Genomic DNA, 11,317 nt, shown 5'->3' with positions numbered 1-11,317 from the left:
ATACAACCAAGTTAAGGTGCAAAGGTGGCTTTAAAGAGTTCAAATATATTGTCCCTCCAAGTGTCTTTTACCTGTTTTTAACTGGAGGCACCTCATCAATTCATCCTAGGAGCTGGAGTAGGCAACCTGTCACTTATGTTCATGTTCTCTACACTACAAGCCCCAGAATTATTAGCTCCCCAGAACCATATTCTGCCTTAGAATACTGGAAGCTGTAGTCCTTAGTAACAAAAGTGCTTAATGTGGTTAATGTCTGCTTTAGATTAAATTTTAATTTGAGAATCAAACATCCTTTTCTATGCACAATTTATTCATATCTTTTTTATGGTTTCTATCTCATTTTGAGTTCAAAGCAGTTAAATAGCATATTCATGTGCAATATATTTTACTACAAAAGGCACTATAGTGATGCCTAAAAATAGTTGAATACCATGACCAGATAGTAGGCATTTCATTTGGATCAATAAACCATTTCCACCAAATGCAACATTATTTCATGAATCTTCCTTTTTTCTCCCAAATAAACAGGACAGGTAATTTGATGAGCTGGGGGCTGTTAGGTTTGGGTGATTCTGTATGAGTACTTCTCTATGAAATGATGCTGGCTCAAGTTCCAGGCGCCAGACACTTGTCTCTCATCTCTCCCAGAAATCACCAATCACACACAAACCAGGGAAGAGGGGATGTGAAAACAGGGCCAGTAGGAAGGTAGGGATAAACCAAGGGTGATGCTTTAAATGTTAATCTACCCAGAAAGGCCCTGATATACATAGCTAGTGTAACATGGTGTAACCATACAAAATCTGATGGAGTTGTATAATATAACTATAGCAAGGTTACACAGGGATTGTAGTTGAAAGCCATCAAATTTACAATAATGGAATTAAATAGATACATAGCAGAAGAATGGAGAATGCGGAAGAGATCTCCAACATTTTGACACAGAAGCCTTTATCAAGGGTGATCTAATGCAGAAGAGATCCCCAAAGTTTTGACACAGAGGTCTTTATCAAGGGTGACCTCTATATTACTTTATTTGTATATACCTGGTGGACACAGGTTGGAGTGTTACACCATTTCTCAATTTCGCTTATTTATTTAGCAATTTACTTTTAAATGATGTGACTTTTTCTGCATCTACATGGAACATCACAGACCAGGCAAGGCACCTAAGCCTACACAATGTTTATTTTAGAAACATCATCCTTAGTTGGCTGTATTTTTATATATATTTCCCTACACAGATCCCTAATTAATGTGACTGTACCTGTCACATTTGGGAGCATTATGATTATAAGCAGACTAGGAGCCCCTAGGTGTGGATGACAGTTGACAAATATGACCGGCTGCTCACTGCCTATTTATTGGAGGTCAATGTCATGACATCTTAGCACAGATGATGTCAGCAGGGGTGCTTTTCTCCAGATTTTGCATTTGGGGTCATGATCGCCCGTTTGTCCCTGCTGTGCTTGGAAAGAACCTGCGTGTGTACTGCATTGTGTACACCATATCGATTTTTATGTAAAGGGTAATTAAAACATAACAGCTTTAGGCAATAGATTTAGAGTATACCTTTTTGCCACTACAAAACCAAAACCATTACTCTTTTTTGCCTTTAAATATTTATTTTTCATTTTTTTTTGTAGCTCATTTCTATAGACTTTTATGTTAATAAAGACTGTGTGGCTTTGCAATACTATGGTAATACTAATAATCCAGTACAATGTATAATAGAATTAACATAACCCTGATGTATAAATGAGTGAAATACATCTATCTATGTTGCGCTTGCGTATATGGTGATAGAGAGAGACTGTGTGTGTGTGTGTGTGTGTGTGTGTGTGTGTATATAAGAGAAAGGAATGTAGTGGAAGTAGAATGTCAGTATTTGTAGAAGAGTAAAGATATCCAAAAGACTTATTGTACAGGTACCCCCAGGACTCCATGTGTTCACAAGTGTCCATAACAGTTATATACAGTTGGTGTCTTGTAACATCTATCATGCTCAAGACATGCGCCTTAACTAATACTCAGTAGCACCCTTCTAAGATAGTTTCCCAATGCAAGTCAAGTCCATGCACTCAGCAGGGTCAGCACCGACTTTGTAACAAGAGCATGGGGCAAGGATTTCCAGGGGAATTTAAATTTTTCCGGGGTTGGTAACATTCTATGATTGGTCCCACGGAGCTATGGATTTCATGCAAATGTGGCCACGCCAGCAGGCAGTCTGGAGATCGGTAGGGACTGTTGCTGAGGAGGGGAGGGCTACAGTCTGTGTGTGTGTGTGTGTGTGTGTGTGCAAACTGGAAGCAAAGATACCCCCAATAAAAAAAAAAAACATAGCACCCCCTCCTCCTCCTCCCCACACCTTCCCAGTGAAGCTCCATCAACCTGATCCTCTCCTCTTCTTTTCTATGCACTCAGGATGAGCAGTAAAGAAGAGGCCACCAAGTGTGCCCCAGCGACTCTGTCCAGCTTCACCATCCAGTCCATCCTACAGGGCACTACATCTGATCGGGGGCGAGCAAGTGTCAGACCCTGTACCAGGGAACCAGTCTCATGCAGGGAGCCCAGCCCTGCCACATCCTCAGAGGAAGAGGAACAAGAAGAAGAATGGAGAGGACACGGGTGTTACTGCACTGAGAACAAGGAATCTAGGGGACTGTCATCCAACAGCTGCAGCCCCCACAGGTGTCCCAGTAAGTACCCTATCCTATTCTGTGTGATATCTTACTTCGAGATGGGGCATTACTTCTCCACTGTCTTGTGTTCCGGGGGTAGGGAAATGTTACATCCACTTTTCTGCTTGTTTCAAAAATGTGCAGCTTCCTATCTTCTCAAGTGAGAGAGACCACATCAGAATAGTACACGAATTATGTTTCATTCTTTCTTTGTACGGTCAACAAAAAAAAAGATTTTTACTTCGTTCTGTTTAAATTCGGGGCGATCTGTTTGTCTTCAATATTTTTCTGTAAGAAAAAAAAATCAAATGAAAACCTCATTATGTCGAAGACAGGCTGATACTCAGAGGCATATTTAATCTATTCCTGCTCCTTCGCTAAATAATTTAAACTACTTTATGATACCTCAGTGTAATTCAGTGTAACCATTTATCTACAAAAAAAAGATACAAATGCATCAGTCTAGGAATTAATTTCCCTATAAAGGGACTGTTTATTTCGTTCTATGATCTAACAAAATAAAATAACATATATTAGATATAAATAACATTTAACACATAAAACGAATGTAATAATTCAATGTAAATATTCTACATTTTTCAAATGGGGAGATAAAAATATATCAAGGTTAGCGCAGGACAGGATTGAAGCAGATACGTTGATTCGGATGTTATTGCAATACATAGCGAATCCTTGCAGAAAATAGGGTTCTTTAATATAGCACCCCCTGGTGAAAAATCGGCGCAATGCCACAAAAAATAATAGCACCAGATGTGTCAAAAGGAAGAAAATGGTTTGCGTAAGTGTAATAACAATGGTGAGATTTTATTCATTTTTTTGCACTGAATCTACTATACTACGTGACTGCCACACCGTAAAAAATGTTGGGTTCTCTACTTTTGCTTAGGTACTAAACAGTTTGATAAGAAACGATATATATATATAGATATATATATCTATATATCTATATATATATAGATATATATCAACTCATTGTGTAATACTCTCATCCCCTGAACTAAAGTGTTAAACGTAAATAAATTATTTCCAAAAAGGAAGAAACTTTATACCAAAATACCTGGTGGGAACAAATCATTTTACTGTTACCATTTTCTTCTCATTAATTAATAATGTCTTGCCTTTAGTTGTTTGCTTTAATGATTGGGCAGTGTTAGAATATATATCTCCAAATAATATATATATATATTATATATGTTATAGTATATAGTATTTTGGTATAAAGTTTCTTCCATTTTGAAAATAATTTATTTACGTTTAATACTTTAGTTCAGGGGATGAGAGTATTACACAATGAGTTGTTTGACTCAGGAATATGTTATTTTTTTGGATGAATACTGTTTGGTGACATTAATGTGATTTCCCTTTATATCTTCTGCAGATAATCCTCAAGGGTCAAATAGTACAGAGAGACTACGACTTCCTTCTCCATCTCATCATGACTACACAGGAGAAAAGGATAGACATTTTACACCAAACACCCCATCTTTTGGTGATAGGCAGAGAGATGGAGGAGATAGTCAAGCTAGTTCGAAGAAGAAGACTAGGACCGTGTTCTCCAGGAGTCAGGTTTACCAGCTGGAGTCCACCTTTGATATGAAGAGGTACCTGAGCAGCTCGGAGAGGGCTTGCTTGGCTTCAAGTCTTCAACTGACGGAAACACAAGTCAAAACATGGTTCCAGAACAGAAGGAACAAATGGAAAAGACAATTATCAGCCGAGCTAGAAGCAGCCAACATGGCTCATGCGTCTGCACAGACTCTGGTGGGAATGCCGTTGGTCTTCAGAGACAACTCCATTCTGAGGGTCCCAGTGCCCAGATCAATTGCTTTTCCAGCTCCCCTCTACTATCCGGGCAGCAACATGTCTTTGCCTCTCTATAACCTGTACAACAAACTGGAATATTGACTTTCCCTCTAGCAAAATATCAGGGAGAACCCAATATACCATAAGCTGCTGAAGAATACATCTCTCCTCTTATGTGATATATCAAAGCAAAAATGCTTTCTTTGCAAAGGAAATACACCATGTGTATGTACCAACCTGTCTGCTTTATTTTTAGGATTATTTGCTGCATATATTTTTTGTATGTATTATTTGGGAAAGTATTTAATTTTTTTTATTACCAAGCACATGTCCAAAAATTTTTTTCTATTTCAGTGTACTGCCTAATAATGCATAAATATACAAACTCGATAGCCTTTTTCCCTTGAAGAGGAAATCTGCTATTGTTCAAAGGGGAATGGGCTTATTTATGTAAATATCTTTTTTTAAATAAATAATAATTTGAAATACCAGAAACAACGTTATATGTTATTTGCATCTGATCGCCTATATTATATTTCGATTAAATAAACAGAGGAGCGATTTAGTCGCCTTATTTGAAAAGATGTATTTGGGAATATTTGTTTTCAATAATTATAGACAATTTTATATATATATATATATATATATATATTTCTGCCGTTTTAGAAATATAATCTTTGCATATACACTTTTTTATATTTATCGAGTTTAATTTCTGGCTGCTCAGCTGTTATGTATTAATAATATTTATAGTAATGAAATTCGGTTTAAACAGAATTTTGGTATATACTTTATAACCATTCCCTTGGGTTCACTGCGACTAAAAATATAAATGAATAATGTAAGTTGTGAAAAAAGCACGAATGGAAAAGAAAGTCGCAAACAAAAAATGCAAAAAAAAAGTCGCAGGAATTCCTGCAACAGCAACTTGAAACTATATTAATGAATAATATAGATAGATAAATAGATAGATAGGGAGATATATAGATCGATAGATAGATAGACACATACATAGATCATATGCTTTGTAGCTTGTTTTAATTGGATTTGTAACAACTTTAGTGCCAAAGGTGAGCGCACTGGCACATAAAGTGTTAAGTGAATTCCTCTTCTGTTCACCTTTAATCTTGCAGCTTGCACATAAACAAAAAATCATTTATTCCCTAGCAAAATGTGCACTGAAGAGTCATTCTAGATCTGCTCTTGCCGTCTGATTTTAGGACTGTAGCTGACTATAATTAATGAGAACCTATTGTTCTCATCACTCTCCTAAAATGATACACACCTGCAAGCCTGGTATTCTCCAAAATACTCCAAATAAGCCTTAACCAAACAAACCCCTTTTTTATTATTATTGCTATTATATATTCAAGTGTGATACATTGCTCGCACCAGTGGGTGTTGTGCAAGAACACCTGTTTTAGTTAATGGATCAGTATTGCTGGGTACAAAAACTGGCGATAAGCAATGACCCAGAGAGATGCCTCTGACAATTAAATGTGTCATTCTCTCCCTCTCTGATACAGATTGTGAGGGTAATGAGCTCTGTCAATGAAACAATTTGCATGTTTACCTTCCACAGGAAATCAAGCATTTTAATATGCAAGCGATAAATTTTACAGGAGAGATGGGGAGTATTCTACTATCCCAGACAATAAAACACTCATTTCACAGAGGGGATTTAAACCCAGACAGATGTCTTCTCAGTCCATCACATGTTCACACAAAATACATATAGATAGCATAAGATACAGTATTCATTTAAATGATACATTTAAGCTTTTCCATTTTATTCATGTATGTGTGCAGTTTCTTATTCTACCGTACTAAGGCAATACCAATTGTAAATGTATGCTATACTAGAGGCATTTAAAGGCTTATGTGATTGTTGAACACTTAGTATATTTTGTTATCAGTGTGCCTGCAGTTGACAGATTAGTTATAGATAGATATGAAATATCCATCTATGGATTTATTATACCATAATTTTGTACTATAAAATAATACTGTAGTATACATTCCAATAATACTATACTATACAATAATACTATACTATACCATTACACTGTACTATACAATAATACTATAGTATACATTCCAATAATACTATACTATACCATAATATTGTACTATACAATAATACTATAGCATACATTCAAATAATACTATACAAAAATACTACATGATACAATAATACTATACCATAATACTGTACTATACAACAATACTATAGTATACATTCCAATAATACTATACTATACAATAATACTATAGTATACATTCCAATAATACTATACAATTATACTATACCATAATATTGTACCATACAATAATACTATAGTATACATTTCAATATTACTATACAATAATACTATACTATACTATACCACAATACTGTACTATACAATAATAATAATATAGTATACATTCCAATAATATACTATACAATAATACTATACTATAAAATACTACTGCACTACACAAAAAAACTAGACAATACAACTATAGGATATTATACAATAATTCAATACTACATGGTGATACTATACTATACTATACTATAATATGCTTTTTGGATGGAAATGGTATATCCTAATGCAAACATTATATTTCAAGTCTGAAAATAACATTAACATGTCAGTACTGTAATGTATTTGTCCTATGGTTTTCATGAAAATTCAGAATTAGTGTAAAATCACATTGCATGAGATTTTTCAAATAGCATGGAACAGAATGTTCATTCAGGGAAATTTATAAAGAAATATTTGACTTCTGATGTCTGACATGGCTTGGAATCCTACTGAGATCCTGTTCACAACTACCCTACATACTGCATTCAATGTCATGTATATACCAATCTATAAATACATGTTTTTAATATTACAAAGAATATGTGGATTCTACTAAAGCTCCTATCATGACGAGTCACCTGTGTTCAAAGGCACAGTAACAACTTTATATAATGGGGACTACATATATACTACTATACTACTAAATATACAACCAGTTTGATTAACATAAATTATTTAAGAAGCCAGGGTGTCTCATAGCTCTTTATCAAGCTAATTTTGTTTCATAAAAAGCTAATAATCTAAAAAGGAGATAGTCTCTCTGATATCAGAATGCACCTTTTCCTCTTGCATGTATTAGAACTGAAAACAAATTCCAAATAAGGATATGGTAGATAACTTAATCCATTTAATGCATAAGGTACACCTAATCAAAGTTTCTGTGATTATAGGATATAGTCGTACAATGTATCTATATACTTAGAACAAAACACAATTTTAACCAGCTCGAAAAAAGTGAACCTATGTAAACATGGGAATGGTTGTGGTGTAACTATGTCCTCATGAGTGTCCTTATAGCAGGCTTGCTTGTGTAGATATATATATATATATATATATATATATGTATATATATATATATATATACACACACACACACACACATACATGCACACATAATTATTATTTTCTCCTTACCCAATATCAATATGCTATCAAATGGGCTTCTAATGGTTCTACTTCTCCATCTAACTCATGACTCTATTTCATTTATGTCTGTAATTTTCTTTTAATTCTCCCTCCATACAATAAAAACTGTTATATGTAATAGACATTTTGCTTTTACAGCAGACATCAAATGTCATGCATTCTGATTGTTAGAATGGCTGATAACTGGTGGCTCTTGGAAAATGGATTTGTGTAATAGGCATGTTAAAGTATATTAATCATTCAATATCGCATGATGAGGAACCCAAAATAAATGGCATTTTTATGACTGTAGTGTGCGAATTCCAGAATTGATGTCATTTTAGTGGATGTTGCTCACCAAACAAAGTTTAGCCCATATGACAAAAGCCCACAAGTGCTCCACCTAATGTTATTCATTTACTTATTTTATTGGGGTTAGTCAACTGTAGCATTTGCGTATATGGCATGGGTGCCAACCAGATCAAAAATAACTTTCCAGGGTACAGCCATACAAACATAGATATAGATAATAAATTAGAGTGTAAACTTGTGAACAATGTCTTCTTTAGCTGATATATTGGTTTGTCTTAGTCTGTCAATTCTAGTTTTGTCATAAACCTTGAATATATGTATTGTAAGAAGCTGTATAAATTGTTGGTGCTTTATGAATAAAATAATACTACTACTACTAAAAATAATAAAGTAAAACTGTGTAGATCAGAATAACCACACTTTTAAGGTCATTGTACTCACAGAATCACCCCGGTTGCGCAATATTACCAAAACATTTCCTGCAACTTAAAAACCCATTAAGATAATAACAGCACACAAAACATCAGCTAGTTCCACCACTACAAATGAACTCCATACAATAATTTATATAAAATATAGGAAGGACTAGCATCCAGGATACAAACTTTATTAAATACAATTTAAAACGTGAACTATTTATTGATAAGGAGACCTAAGACATATTTTAAACCTAAGGATGTCCATTTTTCTATTTGTCACAGTCCAGTTGATAACCGAAGAGTAATTTTGAGAAAAATATTCCAAAGCTATGTTATGAACGGGTAAGCTACAGTATCTCACAAAAGTGAGTACACCCCTCACATTTTTGTAAATATTTTATTCCAACAGGGCAGTATTCCAACATGATAACGACCCCAAACACACCTCCAAGAAGACCACTGTCTTGCTAAAGAAGGGTAAAGGTGATGGACTGGCCAAGCATGTCTCCAGACCTAAACCTTATTTAGTATCTGTGGGTCATCCTCAAACGGAAGGTGGGGGAGCGCAAGGTCTCTAACATCCTGTGAAGCTCTGGTGAACTCCATGCCCAAGAGGGTTAAGGCACTGCTGAAAAATAATGGTGGCCACACAAAATATTGACACTTTGGGCCCAATTTGGACATTTCCACGTAGGGGTGTATTCACTTTTGTTGCCAAGGTTTAGACATTAATGGCTGTGTGTTGAGTTATTTGGGGGGGGGGCAGCAAATTTACACTGTTATACAGGCTGTACACGCACTACTTTACATTGCAGCAGAGTGTCATTTCTTCAGTGTTGTCACATGAAAAGATATAATAAAATATTTACAAAAATGTGAGGGGTGTACTCACTTGTGAGATACCATATATTTAAATAAAATCAACTAAAAAGAGTTTTGGAGTTCATTACTAAATTTACAAGTGTACCAATGAGAAAAATAAAAAAGTATTGACCAATTCTATTGGATGATCATTTCTTTAAGGGACAGCTGAGAATTCTCTATAAATGTACATGTTGTTTCCCCTTGTAAATGCATGGAAGGATTCTGCACAATCCCTTTTTATATACACTTGCCCCCTTTCCACACCCCCAGCTATTCTCCATAAGTGTATGTGAGCATGGATGTCTATGTATAAGTGTATGTGAACATGGATGTATATAGATAAGTGAATGTGAGAATGGATGCCTATTTATAAGTATATGTAATCATGGATGTCTATGAATATGTGTGTGCGAGTTTGGATGTGTGTGTATGTGTGAGCATGAGTAAATGTGTGTTAGCATGTATAATTTGTGTATTTACATATGTGTGCCAGAGTGTATATTGGGGGGGTAAGGGGCAAAGAAGACACACACAAGTTGTTTGGGGGCAATGATGGCACAGACACGCTGTTTGAGGGCAATGATTGCACAGGCCAGCTGTCTGAGGCCAAATATGGCACAGACAGGCTGTTTGGGGGATATAATTGTACCGATAAGCTACTTGGGGCAAAGGAAATCACAAAGCAGTTTAGGGCAAAGGTGGCACTGTAGGACATATTTCTTGGTGAAGTTAGAAGGCCCTGGAGCAATCTTCACACCAGGGCTCTGTGGGTTCCAGTCAGTCCGGTCCTGCCGCGGGCCCGGCCGCAGTTGCTGCTTGCTCCGGCAACAAGGTAAGTAGGGTGAGGGAGGGGGGTGCAGTGAGAAGGGGCAGAGGGGGGTTAGATAGTGAGAAATGGGGAGAGGGGATAGATAGTGAGAGGGGGTACATAGTGAAAAGGGGGAACATAGTGAGAAAGGGCAGATAAGATGGGGAGAGGGGGTAGTGTGAATGCGTATGAGAATGAATGAATGAATAAATGTGTGGCTGAATTGTGTGAATGCGTATGACAATTAATGAATTCATGTGTGGATGAATTGCTTGAAAGATTTGTGAGACTGCATTAATGAATGTGTTAATGATTTGTGTGAATGAGTGCAAAGATGGTACATGAAGGGTGGGCTTTAACAATAAATAAATAAATAAAAATGGGCTGCTTGGGCTTAAATGCCCGGGCCTATTTTTTGTCCCAGTCCGGGCCTGGTTCCAGTTACCCCCTGCTACCAATTGCTATAACACTAATTTTCAAACTTTTTGAAACTTGAACCCCTTTCTCTAGATTTCATACCTTACATAAAATATGAAAAATATCAAACTGCGACATAGTTACAATGTAGTATACCTGAAATTATTACTTGATAATCAAACCATGTATGATTGTTGTAGCCTTTTAAACATATCCTTCAGCACAACAAGGATCTTAAACTTAGAACGAACAGGTAGTAATACATTTATAACTGCATGTTGCAAAAGGATTAGGGGCTTTTCTTGCGTGGTGACTGCTTATACTACAAAAAACAAAAGGGATTTTTTAGAATGTTCACTTACGCAGTGACCTATTTTTCACGTTTAAATTACAGAGTAGAGTCCATTCAGTTGCCATCCACAATATGGCAGGCTGCGCTTGTTGGTCCTGGGAAGCTGCCATCCAGCACGTACGTAAGACGTTCAAACGACGTTTCCCCCCCCCACGGCCAATGAG

General features: G+C 36.0%; 1 protein-coding gene across 1 annotated transcript; it reads left to right on the top strand.

Moving 5' to 3' along the window:
* The first annotated feature begins 2,425 nt into the window (after positions 1 to 2,425).
* On the top strand, positions 2,426 to 4,607 carry LOC149298968 (homeobox protein HMX2-like). Its single transcript, XM_089486997.1, has 2 exons — positions 2,426 to 2,699; positions 4,081 to 4,607. Exons 1-2 carry the CDS (start codon positions 2,426 to 2,428, stop codon positions 4,605 to 4,607), a joined length of 801 nt encoding a protein of 266 aa, XP_089343123.1.
* The last annotated feature ends 6,710 nt before the right edge of the window (positions 4,608 to 11,317 follow it).

The sequence above is a fragment of the Sceloporus occidentalis genome, unplaced genomic scaffold, assembly GCF_023333645.1.
Source record: "Sceloporus occidentalis isolate IW3139 unplaced genomic scaffold, rSceOcc1.0.p SCAF_30, whole genome shotgun sequence".
NCBI lineage: Eukaryota > Metazoa > Chordata > Lepidosauria > Squamata > Phrynosomatidae > Sceloporus > Sceloporus occidentalis.
Note: the sequence above shows the minus strand (reverse complement) of the source record. Positions and strands in the feature narration are given on the sequence as shown.

Coding starts and splice junctions, on each gene's coding strand:
- LOC149298968 (XM_089486997.1), top strand. CDS start 2,426: ATGAGCAGTAAAGAAGAGGCCACCAAGTGTGCCCCAGCGACTCTGTCC. Junction 2,700..4,080: donor CAGCCCCCACAGGTGTCCCA/GTAAGTACCCTA, acceptor TATCTTCTGCAG/ATAATCCTCAAGGGTCAAAT.